The sequence below is a fragment of the Ammospiza nelsoni genome, chromosome 10 (genome assembly GCF_027579445.1).
Source record: "Ammospiza nelsoni isolate bAmmNel1 chromosome 10, bAmmNel1.pri, whole genome shotgun sequence".
Lineage (NCBI taxonomy): Eukaryota > Metazoa > Chordata > Aves > Passeriformes > Passerellidae > Ammospiza > Ammospiza nelsoni.
This window is the reverse complement of record NC_080642.1, coordinates 17,305,977-17,323,050: the sequence shown is the minus strand read 5'-3', so window position 1 is coordinate 17,323,050 and position 17,074 is coordinate 17,305,977. Positions and strand designations below refer to the sequence as shown.

At 46.3% G+C, this 17,074-nt stretch overlaps 1 protein-coding gene across 1 annotated transcript in view; it reads left to right on the top strand.

Annotated features, from left to right (window-relative positions):
• Positions 1-17,074, top strand: part of SGPP2 (sphingosine-1-phosphate phosphatase 2) — a 34,800-nt gene that overhangs the window by 12,007 nt on the left and 5,719 nt on the right. Inside the window, exons 2-4 of the mRNA XM_059479333.1 lie at positions 2,125-2,283; positions 11,588-11,767; positions 13,925-14,014. Of these exons, the coding sequence (XP_059335316.1) occupies positions 2,125-2,283; positions 11,588-11,767; positions 13,925-14,014 (429 nt within the window). The remainder of the gene's footprint in view (positions 1-2,124; positions 2,284-11,587; positions 11,768-13,924; positions 14,015-17,074) is intronic.

Genomic DNA, 17,074 nt, shown 5'->3' with positions numbered 1-17,074 from the left:
AAGAATCAGAATGGAATCATGTGGAATGACTTGGATCTGGAAATATTTTTTTAGCTCCACATTTCTTTTAGAACCTGATAAACTTACTTTCCCCCACAAAACAGTTACTGGAATCAAAAGGTTTTATCCCTCATCCCATGAGGTTGCAAGTATAAAAGCATTACCTTAGGGATGTGTCTGATCCTCTCTGAGCTAAAGCACACATAATTCCCAATACCTTGGGGATTAATGCTTAAGTGAGGAGGTAGTGGTGCCAGCAGAGGGCTTTCTGTGGGGCCAGGTTAAGTGTCACCAGATACAGTTCCAGGATCTCAGACAGGAGCATTGGAGCTGCTAATTGCACTGGGGGTGTTCTCTAAGCGGCAGATGAGAGTTGAGACACTCAGACTGATTGCTCTGTCACACAGCCAGGCACAGCATAGAGCTCTTATCCCAAAGGGATGCCAGTAACTCATCTGTGGCCTCTGTGACTGAGAGATGGGGAAACACTCCTCTGACCCTGGCATTTCCAAAAATGGTGACTCATCTTTTCTGTTCATCGGTGCACAAATCAATTCAAGTTGTGGGATTTTTTATGGTACTTGAATGGATGCAAGTTCTTTCCATCTTGCTTTTGTCATCTCTGTGCAGTTTGCCTCATCTCTGCATTAAAAGCCGATGAAGAGACTGGAGCTTCTAATGGCTTTTGCAGTGAGTCACAAATGCATGTCTAGACTCCTTAGACAATTTTTGTTTTCTCACTAGCATGCAGGGTGAGAGTTTCTCTTTAGTAAACTAGTTACACAGCCAGCTCCAAGCATAAGTTTTCCTACTTGGTGAGTTTTACAAGCTTATGTCAAAGCTGTATCTTAACTTAGTGTGTCTGTGCTGAGACCTTCATGGTCCCTTCTCAGTTCTCATCTTTAGGAAGTTCTTTCATCTTGTATTTACACAGCCAATGTAGATATTTTTAATTTTGGGGGAGGATGGAGTGAGACTAGATTGGTTCCTTAGCTTCTCCCCTGAATCAAAACTCCTATTTGTCTGTCTGTCTGTCTGTCTATCTATCTATCTATCTAATCTCCTTATTTCCTGGACTGACAGGTGTACCTACAAAATGTGATTCACTTGCCTGTTGCTCCTGCTAAGAGTGTGAGGTTTCTTTGCGGTGTCCTAGTCCCAAATGGCAGCAGCAGCAGCAAACCATTTCTAGACATATTCAAGAAGTGGCCAAATCATGGCCTAAGCAATGTGTGCTGTTGTGTGGCTTCCAGCTCTGCAGGGCTGGGTGTCACCTTTTGGAAGAGAGAAACATGTTAGGTGGGGTACATCTAATGAAATAATCTAGCCACCGAATCCAGACACCGAATGAAATTTCATGCAGAATAAAATGAATAAATGAAGCGCTAAAGTGTTGCTGTTTTGCAATGTATCTACTGGTATGCTTAAAAAGACAACCTTGTGGCTGTTTACTTAAAATGTTGGAGTGGAAATCTGCTGGTGGCAGGTGCAGCTCTTTTCCCTGCCCACTCAGAGCCTTGTGCTGCCCTGGCCCTGCTCTGCAGCTGTGCTTGCTGAGCCCAGGCCCAGGCAGGAGCTGAATCTTCCAGCTGTGGCACCTCTGTGTGGGGTGATCCTGTGAGATTCCCCCAGGACAGGGCTGGAGGTGCCTGGAAAAATTCAGTGTTGAGGGCTGCTGTCAGCAGCACCTGGCAGCAAATGGCAGGGACTATAATGAGGCAAATTTTAAATGAAGTAGTTCAGTAATCGCAGTTTAAGTTTTTCACCTCAAGATGCATTTCCAGTGAAAGCAGTGGTGGCTTTGTCTACTGATGTTGAAATTTCAAACTTAGCATGTCAATACCTTTTATGAAATACACCTGATTACCCTGGAGGGAAGGCTGATCCCATCTCTTGGAAGGCTTTGTCCTCGTGACTGCTGCCTTAGTCTGAATGGATTTCTGCTCTGCGGGAAATGTGGCTGTGCTATCACTACAGCTTTCATTCTAGTACCAAAGCTGAACTTCATTTCTTGACCCTTCTTATAGCAAACTGTTTGGTTTAAGGACTGGGAACTGTATAATATTTTAAGTGTTTGTTATATTTTTCTACTTCACTAAAACAATAACATTCTCTCATTTCCAGGGTTGCACACAGAAGTATATTGTGAAGAACTACTTCTACTACTACTTGTTCAAGTTTTCAGCTGCTTTGGGTGAAGAGATTTTTTATATCACTTTCCTTCCATTTACCTACTGGAATATAGATCACTCTGTGTCTAGAAGAATGATAATTGTTTGGTCTGTAAGTATTTCTATGATTAATTTCAACTTTAATTCTGTATCCACAGCAATTTAATATTTAAGAACAAGAACAACCCTCCAAATGAACAAAATCCTTTCAAACCAAAGAAGCACCAACACTATTCATGTGCAGCTCATGTTTAGGAAGAAAAGGCATTGCAATAATGAGAGAGGAGGCGAGAGGCATCATCTGACTCAGGGTTTCTTCATCTTTGCCACATCTTGGGCTGACTTTTTTTCAGCACAATCACTGACTGAGCTGCTTTTGATACAGTTTGCACAGAATAGTTGGGGAAACACTTCCTTCCCAGTGCATCATAGTATTTCAGGGATTGTTTTTCATCACTTTAGGAAATCTTTCTCTTATTCTCATTTTTTCTGTGTAATTTCATATGGTTCTGGCTTGGTTGAAGTTACTATAAACCTGGTAGTAAAGGGATATGCAGGCTGCAGTGGAATAAGCCGGGTGTTTCTGCAGTCACTTGACGGGGGAAAGATCAGATGGTCTGTTGAAGTCTAAGGCTTGAAAGCATTGATTTTTATTAATAGAGAACATTCACAATTTAACTGACTTCAGCATTGCTTCAGCATGGGTTTGGGGTATCCAGAATAATGCATTTCCATTGTAGCACTGAAAACCAGGAGATAACCAGGTACTTCAGGCCAGGACTGGCTGTTTTGTCACTGCCATTGCTCATCTTGGTATTGATCAGATAGTGCTGCCCAAATAAAACCATTTTAGAACAGAGAAGGGAGGTAGGGAGCATCTCTGCTAGGTGCAAGAGCCTGAAGGTTTTACTATCAATCTACACCGACTTAAGAAACTGAATCTTGGTAAAAACTTAAATATGATATCCAAGTTTATCTATTTACAGTGAAGCTTCTCTGTGATCCAGTCAGTTCTGGTTAATAACATTTTGTCTTTTGACCAAATAATATCATAAGAAATAATAAAAACAACTTGAATTGAGTCATACGCTTCAAATACACCTGGTCTTGGACAGAATACATCAGTTGCTCTGTGCCAATAACTTTAGTCAGTACATTTTATAAAGAGAACATGAAAAATAACTTGCAGATGAAATTTAGAAGTAGGTGGACACAGTATAACTAGAGCTAGGTTTTGGCCAGGAGTACACCTACAGCTTCTGGAAATGTGCTACAGAAGATGAAAATTGGTAGTAACTGCCTTCTGGGTTTGCATATTGCTCAAAAAATGAGCCTTTGGAGTACTTTACATGCATTTCTGTATATTTGCTTTGTCTTTTCCTTGCAAGGAGTTCGTCTGAGTATTGGCCAGACCTAGTCTGACTTAGAGTATTCAAACATCTGATATTATGATAATTAATATTATTTTTCTCTTACTGAGTTGTGGAGCTGCACTTTATACTGAAAAGGGGAAACTGTTTTAAATGCATGGGCTTGCAACAATCTGTGTTTTTAAAAGATTAATTGTATGTAACTGTGAAATGGCTAAAAATGTCCTTGCAGGCCATGTGTCAATGCTGTGGCATGCTCAGCTGGGAGGGTCTCTGCAGGTGAGCAGGGAGTGGCACTCACAGTGCTGCTGCTGATCTAACAGTCATAAAATCATACAGTGGCTTGGCTTGGAAAGCACCTTAAAAATCACCTGTTTCCATCCCCCTGCTGTGGGCAGGGACACCTTCCACCAGACCAGGCTGCTCCAAGCCCTGTCCAGCCCGGCCCCAGATGCCTTGGTCATGGATGTGACATTTGTCTCAGCTGCAAGGGAAACACCAAGGTGTCAGTGGCACAGAGCTGTGCTTTTATCTAAATTGGAAGGTTTTTGTGATGGATTTTTAAAGAAATGCTTCTGAATGTATGATGATGTGTGGCTAAGAACTGTGCTAGATGACAGTAAAAATCCAGGCATCCTGAGAGTCTCAGACAACAGCTGTGAGTGGAGGGCTGGGAAGAGCATGGAGGGATAATTGCAGGACCCAGGCATGCTCTGCAGAAGGCTCTTATCCATCTGGGGAAAGGGGCTGGTATCAAAGGAGAGCCCCAAGGGAAAGGCAGGAGTAGTTCTCCTTTAAAGGGGTTGCTGAGGATGAGGAGAGGTTGTTAGTGAAGCTCCTCAGCAGGGAGAGAGAGTGCACCAGCAATGGCTTTTTCAAGAGCCTGGGACAAAGCACGTGGATATGCTGGGAACATGGCTGGCAGGGATGATGGTGACACAGAGGGTGACACCGCTGGCCAGGATAAGTGGCTCTGGAGAATGAGGGTGCTGAGGGTGGTACTTTTGGGCTGTTTCCCACTTAAACTGTGAGTTTCTGCTGCAAGTGGGAAATGACAATGTTGGTCAGGATGAATCATGGGAGTTTCTTCCCTTAAAAATTAAAGCAGCATTAATGGTGTTTACAAAGACTTCCTGCCATCTTATCTGTAATAGTTTATGCAGAGCCAGTCACCCCCTTTTGAGAAAGATAATTTCAAATTGGAGCAGGGCCAGGGATGATTAAAGAACACACTATTTTCTGAGCAGAGACTGAAAGCTTAGATAAATGCCTAGCAAAATGAAGTTGGAGAGAGAATGGGGCTGACTGCAAAAACCATGGGAAGGAAGAAGCTTCTTAAAATAAAACTACAGTCACAAGAAGAAACATGCATAAGGCAGTCATAAATAATTTCAGTTGAAGCCAAAGGTTGTGAAATAGCTCTAGAAGGGTGAAGGGCAGAAAGAAAAATTATAAAGAGTTTATTTCAGCAGCAGCAGAGGAGTGGACTTGGAACCCAGAAATATCTTCTGCAGCCCTGGGTCCCCAGAGCCAGCTGCTTGTGCTTTTCTGTTCAGGTGGATGGCTGTGGGAAATGCTGACTGTTTTTTTGTATCCAGATGCTTTGGCAGCCTAAAGCAGCATGTTGTGTTTCCATGGGGCCTTGCCCCTGAGGATTCAGGGTATATATGCAGGCTTTGGCTTTACCTTTGTGAACAGATGGAGGAAATAACTGCATGAAACCTCTGAGCAAGGTGCTGAGTCAGTAATGAAGGTCCCCTGGTGTCTTTGCTTCTCTTCTCCAGCAATTTGAAGTAAACACTCTTGAAACTGCACAGGCAAGGCTTTGATGCCTGTGTCTCTTGCAATTTCAGCCAGGAAGTGCAGAGATGAGAAACAGCTTCACACAGTCCCCAAATGTACTTTAAATTTACTGCACAACTCAGCTCAAGAGGTGAAAGCTCACTTTATTTCTGTTTGTTTGCTTTTTACTTTTTGTACTGCTTCAAGTTTGAAATCTTTATTTTGGTGTGGAATTTCAAGGGCAGAGACCTGGAAAAAATACTTACTGTTTCAGTTTGCTCTTCAGCATGCCTGGAAATCTCTTTTTCTGTGTTTTGTCCTCAGGCCACACCCCTTCATAGCCTATAAAACTTTAATTTATGCAATGTAAATATGAGCTGGCCAGCAAGGACTTTGTTGGGGCAGGTGTGGGAGCTTTTGGCATGTGACAGTGATAAGTGCTGACTCAGGACTAGGTGGCACCTCTGAAGGGAGGCAGGGTTTGGGTGTCTGGTGATGCCAGGCTGTGTGTGCCCCTCGGGGCTCCCTGAGCAGCACGGGGTGGGACATCTGCAGCAATCTGAGCAGGCTCTGGGTCTGAATCCATCGCAGCTCAGCTTTCCATCTTGCTTTTCTGAGGAACAGTTTTCTAAAGGCTGTCAGCACTTGGTTACTCAGCAGTGATGAGCCCTGAACTCCCTCTCAGGGTAACCAGGAGTTTCCTAACCAGCAGGAGTTCACCTGCAATTGTGATGCCACTGATATTGCTGCGCAGTGATTGAAAACAGCCTTGGAAGCAAACTCTGGGTTTAACAACTCTTATGTTTGTTAGTTTTAATGCCTTTGCAACACTTCACTGAAACAAGCCTGGAGCTGCTGACAAACACAGTCACTTGAAAGCCAAGCTCCAAATATTGCACAGCACAAGAACATGTAAAACTGTATTTAGGCACATGAGTAACTACATGTCAGCATGCAAAAATAAATGGTGTGTGCAAGTTGATAAAGTGTTGATTGAAAGGGAATTTTGCAAGAGCTGGCAGCTGTACTCCACCCTTGAAGAAAAAGTGCCAATAAGGCTTTCATAACTGAGACAAGCTCTGAATCATTTAAGGTGAAGTTTCAACTGGAAACCTTTTGTATTTCAATAGATCTTCTAGGTGTAACAGTTTACAGCTTTAGATGTTAGATAACAAACCAGATCAATGTGACAGTACTTTTCCCTGCTGCCAGGAGCCTGGACCCAAATTTCCCTCTCTAAGCCTATTATAAGACAGTCAACTACCTTATAGATTTTGTCTAAAGGCTTCTTTTAAAGACAGAATGAATGTGTGAGGATGTTGGCTGGTTGTGCTTCTGGAGGCTCAAGGTTCTACTAATCTGGTTCTGGTTTTGTGTTTCTGGAGCCTGAATTAAGACAAAGTCCTCCTTCTTTTTATATATATAGATAGAGAACTTTTTTGGAAGCTGCCCATGCTGTGTCTTCCCTGTCCCCCTGCCTCCTGCTGCCCTGTGCTGTGAATGCTGTGTTGCTTGGTGGGCTGGAGGCCTGCCTGTTGGATTTGCTGTTGCCATCATGGCTGGGACAGCCCAAGGGTTTGAGCATCCCACCAGCTGAATGTGACTTTGGGCCAAACCCTTGGGAAACACAAAGCTCCTGTGCAGCCAACACAAGGTTGATGTATTTTCTGGGAAGCAACAACCACACTGGAAATGGCAGGTGCTGGAGCTCCAGGAGAGCCAGCTGCCCTCTGCCAAGGTGTGTGGGGTTCCAGGAGAGCCAGCTGCCCTCTGCCAAGGTGTGTGGGGTTCCAGGAGAGCCAGCTGCCCTCTGCCAAGGTGTGTGGGGCTCCAGGAGAGCCAGCTGCCCTCTGCCAAGGTGTGTGGGGCTCCAGGAGAGCCAGCTGCCCTCTGCCAAGGTGTGTGTGCCTCGAGGAGGGTCCCATCTCTGCTGCTGGGGTTGGCACATGGGGAGCAGCCTGGTGCTTCAGGGGGGGCTGGGGAGCAGGACACAGTCTGAGGGTGGCTTAGGGCCCCAGGCTGGTGCTGTCTGGGGCTCCTCTGCCCTGCAGGGCTTCCTCCAGCTGGGCTGCTGCCAGGGCAAGGGGCCAGCAGGGTTGCTCAGTGACTTCCATGGTGTGCTTTCCTGGAGCCAAGCCTTAGCTCTTGGCATTGACTGGGGGCAGGAGAACTACCTCCACAAGGACAGACTTTTCCTTGCCCTGCTCCTCTTCCACTCTGCACCAAGTGATGCCTGAGGGACACAGCCACAGCCAGAAACTGCTGCAGTGTTTGTCTGGTCACTTCACTAGGGGGAGGCTGAGAACAGGACAGTGCAGGCTGGGTGCTTGGCTTAATTTCTGTATGAGAAATCAAAGTCACGCCTGCCTCAGCAACCACATGCAGTCTTTACTGCTGCTTGACTAATCTGCAAATGTTTATTAATAGTGCATCTTTCTTTTTTTTCTTCAATATGCTTGGTCACTCCTATCAGTGCACAGTGCTTGTGAAAGAAACCCAAAGTAACATAATTTTCAAACTGTAAATTTCCTTTCTGGGAAGATGACATATACTACTGCAGACCAGAGTTTCTAGAGCCAAGTTATAGAGTTTCTATTTTGGAGCTAAACCAGCAGATTCAAAGTCAGGCTGCCACAGTGTGAGTCTCAGGGCAGAAATTGCCAATGCTATTTGACCATGGGTCTTCTCTAGAATTTTGTCTTGTCCTTTCAACAGATCAATAATGAAGATAAGGACAGCTGCAAAATCAGAAGCTGAAAACAAATATGATTTGGTTCCCCTCTGTTAGCTGAAATATTACAGAATAAAAAAAGAATTGCTCCTCCTGACCTTCACAGGCCAGTGGGAGGCTCAGGCGTGTCCATCCTGTGCAGGGGTTGTAGCAGGGCAGGGATGAAGGAGGATGTCACACACAGCCCACCTGCAGCACTGAGCATGTTTTCTCCATCCTGCCAGGGCTGCAGTCTGGGCAATTGCCACAGGAATTTTCCACAGGGGAAATTGCACTCTGTGGCAGTGCTGCCACACCTCTGCACAGGGCTTAGTTGTGTCTGTCTGCACTGTGGTGGTAAATCTGCCTCCAGAGCTCCTGTTTCCTGTCATGGGAGTGATGCATGTGAGGAGTGAGGGGAAACCATTGCAAATGCCAGACAACACCTGCAGGTGAGAAAAAACCTCCTCTTACATGGTTGACTTACACACCAGAGGCATAGGAATGTCAGGGAAACAGGGCACTTCATGGCACTCAGATGCTCAGAAGGAGGAGAGCAGCCCCACACCCCAGAGGGATCTCCTGCAGATGTTAGAACAAATGAAGAGGTATCCACACCTGTGTGGATGCTAATGCCTCAAATTTGGTTCTGCAGCTGTTCACTAAAGCAAAATCTGTTAAAATACAAAGATAGGTTTGTCTTGTTTATCCTGATGCAAAGGCTCAGGTGAAGAAGTATTTTTGGAGATAGACCATATATATGACTCAGAGCAAATGAAGAGGAAGCTCTCAGAAAAAGACTACAGAGGCTGTCTTGCTGCTATAGCAACTGCCAATTGCCTTTGTGTAGTAAAATGTAATGCTCTTCACCCAAAGTGGCAATAAAGCCTTGCCTTTGCTTCACCTGGAGTCCTGGCTTGCTGTAAAGGGTTGCTATTGCCCTTAGCACAGGCCAGCCCAGCTGTAGTGGTAGGCAGCAGAGTCTGAGCAAGGTCTTGGGTTTAAGTTGCTTACAGTTTTGGGATTTTTTTTGGTTGTTTGCTTGTTTTTATTGCTGCTTAAATTTTTTAAGGATTTAACCCGGTGGAGTTCAGAGCCATTTCCACCGCATTGGGAAAACATGGATGTGCATGAGAGAAGGGCAGGGGTGGGCACTGCCCACTGGGTCCCACTAGTGCCACTCCTGCACGGGGCTGTCTGCAGGGAGGGCACCCACTGCCTGGGCCAGGCAACTCTACCAGGAGCTCTGTTTGCTTTGCTGTGCTGTGGGCAAAGAGCCTGGGCAGAGCTGTGCCCCTGCAGCCCCTGCAAGCCTGCACAGAGCTGTGCCCCCCAGCCCCTGCAGCCCCACCTGTGCAGGGTGGCCTTTAGCAATGTGCACCTGCTGTTCATTCTCTCGGGCAGCCTGCCAGTTCAGCTGCTGGGGGGTGTTTCACCCCGCCCACAAGTGCCATAATTCAGGATAATGTGTGTAAAGTCATGTGCACGGTACCCAAATGAGCTAAAGGCAAAGGTCTGGTGCTTCAGAGATCAGTGCTTAGTGTGGGCATATTCTGGAGTCCCCTGCATGTTCTATGAAAGTCGTCTCACCTCTCCTTACTGCCTATACAATTTGTTTCCAAAAAGTAGAAGGGCCAGACTTTAATCCGGGATGCCAGGAAGGGGAGGGTGTTGTGAGGATGCCTGATATTTTCACTTACCCATCCCACCTCCAACATTCAGTCTGTTTTTCACCATCACAGGAGTCCTAGCATAGCCTTCATTTTTGAGATGACTCATTTCCTTTTCTGCAATGCTCTTATGTTCTAGTGCTAATAATACTTCCACAAGTGGAAGTCATTATTATAGAGGAGTGCTGATAAACTGGCTCATCCTACCTTGCCTCTCAGATGGTATCACAAATGGCAGCCTCAATGTTTTATGTTCTGCCTGAGAGAGCAATTTTTCTTTCAACCTTGGAATTTAATTAACTTCCAAACATGTGCCTGCATCCATTTGGAAACTGAAGGCATTAACTAAATAAACCCACACAGTAGGTTTTTAAAAGATGTTTGTTCCTTGAGCCTTTGTTTACTGTGCACAGTGTGGGGCAGGGTGTTCACTGCCTTGCCTGTGCTGTGTGTGTCCACAGGAGCAGCCAGGTGTGTGCCACCTGCTGATAATGAGGCAGTGATGTGATTCACATGATAAAGGGAGGGATAAAGGATGCAAAGGCACCAGCAGTCACTTTTCCAGGCCCTGGTGCTGGCTGTAAGTCTAGCACTCTCTGGCATGTCTGTACTGTAGAGAGAAGGGTGAAGGAATGACTGGCTTTTTCCTGGTCCTGACTTGTGAATCCTGAATCCTGTCATCTTTCTTTTAATGTGAATTCATTCTTTAAATGGCTGATGAGAGAGAGAGGGATGCAGTGTGCCTGGTGACAAATGTGGCAGTGGGTGATTGTGTTGCTGTTCCAGCATATGGCCAACACCAGTAGCAAGGGAAGGATGTTATTTTAAGCCCCCTCCTTTGCTGGTGGAAGCATGAGAAGCAGAAGAGTGAGCTGTCTCACACAGCAACTGAGCTTTCATGGTAGTTAACCTGATTTTTGTACTAAAAAAAAAAAAGAAAAAAGGTTTGCTTGGCTTTGTTTTAAAAACTCTCCCCTGCCTATATGTGGCTACATTATGTAAAGGGAGGAGGGCTACAACAGAAAGCAAATACATCCTACAGGGACAGCCTGGTTAACTCTTCTCAGATGTCCTCACTGTGGATGCTGAGAGCCTACTGCCTTTGGGAAGAGGGTGCTGAGGAGCCAAGGATACCCATGGCTGGATGGGCAGCACCTCTCAGGGATGCTGGACAGCATTGCCCCTTGCCTCTGCTTCTCTTGCTGACCTGAGAATGTGACATTTCCCCTAAAATTACTGTGGTGCTGTGCTTTAGAGTGAATTAATGCAGCCCTTGCTTAAACCTCTGGTGTTCCAAGCAGGGAATAGAAGCCTTTTACTGGGGAGTAAGGCAGGAGAACTGGTAGCTCATGTTGCCTGTCCAGTTTTCCCTCTGCTGCCTCTGTGAGGATGCTGAGGCTGTCATTTAATAACCACAGGGGTGCTGTGTCCCAGCAGGGCTCCTGCAGCTCTGGGTGACTGGGAGCTGCTGGGAATGGGGGAGTGGGGCTGGACACAGCTGTGATTTGAACGTGGGGTGGAAAAATTTCTCTTATGGCTGCTTTTTTTGCAGGAGAGGGGCTGTAAGGGATAGGGAGGAAACTTAAACTTCTCTGCCATGGGGTGGGAGCCAGCTGTCTGTCTCAGTGTCCTGTATTGCTGAATCTCATCAGCCAACCCTCCTTTTGGTCCCACTCCTGCTCAGGTTACCACAGAGTGCAGCAAAACCGCCACTTCCTTTGCTGGCTGAGCTAATGGAAACCCCTTTAATAATTCAGGGGATAAATTCTCCGCTTGGAGGGCTGGATTCTGCAGGAAAAAGCACAGAAATACAAGTGGTTCTTGGGTGGGCTGCATGGGGATTGCCTGTGCTGACTGACAGCCTGTGGCCTTTCCTGTCCCCAGATAGTGATGTACATAGGCCAGGTCTCCAAGGACATCCTGAAGTGGCCTCGGCCCCTGTCACCACCTGTGGTGAAGCTGGAGATGAGGACGAATGCAGAGTATGGGATGCCATCCACCCACGCCATGGCAGCTACAGCCATCTCCTTCTCCTTCTTCATTGCAACCATGAACCAGTACAAGGTAGGGGTACCAAAAGAAAAAAAAACATAAGAAGAAAAAGAAAATACATTAAGAAAAGAAAAGGCTTGCTTCCAGCAAGCCACATAAAGCTTGCAAATCCAAAGATGTTGCTACTTCCAGAGGAGTTCTGTATTTATTTTCACACATGTGTATTCTTCTCTGTGCTTACCTGTAGCTGGTCAATAATAGACACGAAAAGAAATGTAGTGGAAATGTCCTTTTTTGTGCATGGACTCCTCTCAGAGCTGCTGGCAGGCTGCACTGCCCTGCTGTAGTTTGGTGGGGTCACTGTTTTTGCATGTGGGTTGACCATGCAGGGAAGGTGCCTGGCAGCCAGGATTTTGTGTTCACCCCATGCCCATCAAGTCAGTGCTGCACACTGGGACATGCTGGCTCCCAGGGAAACCAAAGCAGTTCTGTGTCACATGGTTTCTGTATGAAAGGAAAAGCATTCCTGGAAATCCCCTGGCTCCAGCCTGTGTTAGACTAACAGCACACAACATGATTGGGAAGAGGAGTAACACAACATGCTTGTCAGAGGAGTAACAGCAACTTCACTGCACTGTAGGAGCTGCAGGCTGCTTGGGGAACTCTCATCATTCTTCCTCATCATCTTCCTAAAATGTTTATTTCCTGGAAACTCATTTCTACATGATGATTATTTTCATTACATTTAATGAATCCAAGCCTGTGTTTCCTGTACTCTAGCAATAATAACTTCCTGGCTGCATTGTATTTAAGAATGTTTCTCAGCTCTCTCAAAGGATAAACCCATGTGTGGTAACTGGTCAGGGCAGCTTGACAGTGACATGGGGACAAGGAGCCAAAGGGGGAATATTTGTCATATAATAATATTGTCATATATTTGGAAGCCAGATCCATCCCATGTGTCAGGGCTGCCAAGATGACCTGGTCAGCATCACCTTCTCCTCAATCCACAAGCGACTAGAGGGACATGCAGCTCTTCACAGGCTGTCTTGTGCTTCCTGGAAACTGCCATGAAACTGTAAAGCTGCTGTCAAATAATTAAATGGTTTAATTGCCTCTATTAAGATGGAAAAATCTCCCAGTACATTATGCTGCTATCTTCTCAACATGCCCTAATAATCATCAATTACTGATCTGGACTAGCTTGCAGGCTGCCTGCTGAGGGAGGAGTCAAGTGGGTGCAAATGCTCCAAAGGCTTAGAGACATGAGGAAAAATAGTGTTTTATGAACTGGGAGTGACATCTGCAGCTGGGTCTGAGCTCTTTATTCAGCAGGCTGGAATATGCCAGAGGAAAGGGTCAGAAGAGAGCTGTTATGCTTAGAATTTCCACAGAGGCATTTTTGTGCTGACCTGCGGCCACCCTGGTCAGTCATGAGCCTCAGGCAGAAGATAGAGACTTTGTGTCAAATTGGATTGATTAATTGCATTTATTTATATTTTGAATTGGTTTACTCTTTAAAGAAAAATCTCCCTTACGCACTGAAGGGAGTCCAGCAGCCCACTCAGTTTCAGGGTTTGAATGAGTGAATTAAGGGCTAATATGTTAAGCTTATTCTTTACCAAATGGAGCTTTTTAAAATTTTTTAATGTTGATTTATTTAAATGGTTTTTCCCATGTTTTTAGGCTACTCAGAGAGGGTATTAGGCAAAACGAGCTTCATAAGAAGATAATTAAACCTTTAAGTGTCACGGGGAAGAGTGGTCCTGACTGCTTTAATAGCTGGATTGTGGTTTCAGGCCAGACATTGATTCTCCCCACTCAGCCCGCTGCTCGAGGACTATTGATCACACTCCTGGTCACACTCTGCAGCTGTCACCGTCCCCTTAGCTGAGCTCAGGCTGCAGTGCTGCCTCAGCCATGCCTTGTACAACATGCCTTTTTCCTTAAGCTCTTTAACACTAACATGGGGTTTGCAGATAGGTATTGTAGAGAACGATTCTGCAAATACCATCTATACCCAGATGTCTCCTCAGTGAGACCAGACCTTGCAGAGGATGAAGTGACCTTCCAGCAGTGTTGAGTGTTGGTTGAGGGGGACCTTGTCTCAGGTCACATTCATCTCCTGGGGAAAGCAGAGCTCAGGAGCCCCTTCCCAGCACAAGATCCTTATGTCAGTCCAGCTGCTTGGTTTAATGATGAATTTAATTATTTTTCCCCTTTTCACAGTATCCATTCGAGCTCGGCCTCGCAGCAGCGTTTGTGTTCTCGACGTTGGTGTGCCTGAGCAGGCTCTACACAGGGATGCACACAGTCCTGGTAAGTATGTGCCTCCAGCTCTGCTTCCCTGCAGCTCCCTAGGCTGGTGGCCATGCCAGCACAGGGACAGACAGCTGTGCCGCTGGGTTTGGGGCTGTGCACCGAGGGAGCGGCGGGAATCCCTCGGGCCATCGCAATTGGAGTCCGCATGGGGTGACTCCAGCGCGGGGAGGCTGCAGCGCCTGGGCCGAGCAGGGTGAGCCCTGCCCGGCGCCTCAATGGAGCTCTCCATTTCGAAAGTTTAATTGCGAGGAATGCTCTTGGGCAACCACGCTGCTCCTTAGCAAAGGCCTTTGTGCAATAGTATCGCTGTTTTCAGGGAGAATAGCCGGGGCTGGCTCAGCCTGGGAGTGCCGGCAGCAGGGATTGCAGCCCGGTGAGTCACGGGCCAAAGCGTGGCCAGCGAGCTGCCCTGAGGGCTGGCCAGGCCACGGCAGGGCTCCTGTCCGCGGGCAGGCACCCAGAAATGACAGGTTTCTTCTTTTCAGCTGGAAGGAAATGCTTCCCAAGGGACTGAGATGCACAAATAGTTTGGCTGAAAATAATTATAAAATAGCTGTGATTTTATATGACAGACTTGTTGGGCGCAGTTGCTTAGAGACATCAGTGCTGCTTTAGGAAGAACTAATTTCAGTGTGCCTGTGATAGCTGGTTCATTACTGACCAGAGGAAACTTTATTGATCTGTTATACACAGTGGACAGATGGGCAGTCCAGCTTCCCAAATATGGATAAAAACTTCAGGCTATTTCCTCACAGGAGTTTGATATGTTGTTGGTTGTATATGCATAAATAATTGAATCTTTTTTACTAAGTAATAATTATGTTTATAATGAGACTTGATGGCTGTAAGAAAGGAAGCCCTCATGAGATTAAGGTTAGCTATAAAATATAGCTTGACCTTCCCTTTCAGGCCCAGTGGATCAAAACAATATCTTACATGGAGGCTGCAGACACCCTTTCTGGGCTACTGACCTTAAGTCAATCAGTAAAAATTCTTTGCATACTTCTCTTGCTGGCCCATCATAATGAAAGACCCCTCTAAATTTAGATGGATTTTAGGGTAAAGAATAAAAAGTCTTTTGTGCTTTTGACATGATAGAAAAGGGCTGTAAAATAAAATTTTAAAAAAAGCTTCTTAGCTGAAGTGTGAGCAATGCTGCCTTCCAAAAGGGCAAATGTGCTTGGCTGGGGTCTTTATCCTGTGTGAGCCATGGTGGGGATGGGGCTGGGAAAGGCCCAGTGATCTCACACAGCCCCACTCTGCAGCAGCTTGTCACCTCAGGGAATGGCTCTGCTGTGCCACCTGCAGTGATGGCTCTTTGGGGAAGAAGTTCAGAGCTGTTTGTGTCCCTTGGTGGGACAGTTCCTGCCCTGAGCTGTCACATCACCAGGCTGAGGCACAGTAGTGCCAAGCCATCAGCTGAAAGAGCCTCTGGGGTTTTAACTGAGGCCTTGACAGAAAGGATGGAATAATGTATTAAGTGGTCATAGCATTTTAGTGAAGCAAAGGAATGGGTAACAAATATCCATGGACTTGGTGTGACTGAATTTTTCCTGTTTGAGGAACCAGAGGAGGAGTGACAAGGGCAGTTGCACTGTGCTTTCCTGCAGCGCCAGTACAGAATCTCACCTTCTGTAGTCTCAGCTCTACAAAACTGTTTGTATTTTAGCACTGCTGGCCTTGCTTTTGAATGAGGAGTGGTGTCAGAAAGAGCAGTGATGTCACTAGAAGACATATTACCATTAAAGACCTACTGGAGAGGCAGTCAGCTGGTATGGGAGCTATCTGCATCCTTCCAGCTGTGCCAGAATGAATACTAAGCCCAGGAAAAAGGGAACAAACACCCCTAGCCTGGGCTGTTACCAGAAGAGCATCACCCAGCCAGAGGATGGGGTGGCAGCAGTGCACTCAGACTGCTGACAGGCAATTGAGTTACCACCACCCATCTCCAGCACCTCAACATCAGTGTCCCTGTGTGTGGAAAAGCAGGAGAAACGCAGGGTTCCTTTTTTTGTAGGTTTCAAATGATGGGGTCTGAGAACCTAGTAAAGAGGGGATCTGGAGTTACCTGCAAAAGGCAAAGTAAGAAAAAAAAGTAAAAATTTGGACACATTTTGAAACGGTGAATCTGTAAGGTTTTAGAGGTTAATTTTGAGAAACAAGAAGCAATTGGAGACGATATGAGCCATTCCCTGCAAAGCCATAGCTGATGTGGGGAGAACCTCACTGGCACTGCAACTGCCCTGAGCTACAAGCACAATGACCTGTGCTGACCAGCATGGTCACTTTTTATAACCAAAAAACCCTGAAGGGGTTTTCCCCCCCCTGAGATATACCCATTTAGTGCTGATGCATTTATTTCTGATTACACTTCCCATAGGGGGAGGTGGGGGTGTGTGTTCTGAAGCTCCCCCCTGCCCCTATGCTGGGCTGTATTTCAGGGTTTTTCATACTACCATTAATCCTGAAATGATCTTAGATATTTTAAAGGTGATGAACACCCAACCTAGTCCCAGTACTTCACACACTGTGTAGCACAGTCCTTAGGAGTGGAGTTTAGGAGCAAGAGTGGTGTCTTACAGTAAATGAAACGTAAGGGGATGCAGGCAGTAAGGGACCCTATACCAGACAGAATAGGAAAATTGTTCTTTCTGCTCGGATTGGCAATAGCAGGGAAGCAGGGCAGATGTTTGGGGCTGTGTGGGAGCAGGGGTGAGCTGCATGCCAGCAGAGGGGCTTCAGGGGAGGTAGATGGAGCCTGGGGATGACTCGTCTGTGCCAAAGCAGCTGGAGCATCCCAGCAGGATGGATGAACCTCCCAGCAACCGCAGGTTTTAAATTCTGCAGGTAGTTCTGCACCTTGGGCAAAATACTTATTTAAAAATTCCTTTATAATTGCGGGCTCGGCGAGAGGCTAATCTGTTTACACAGGCAGACGGGCAGGAATGCACTTCCTGGGCGTGCTAAGAGCAGCTCCACCCCCGGGGAAAATCAGCTCCTGCTCTGGGGGCACGGCAGGGAGGGTCTGCAGAGTTCTCGCAGAAATCGGAGCCGTCC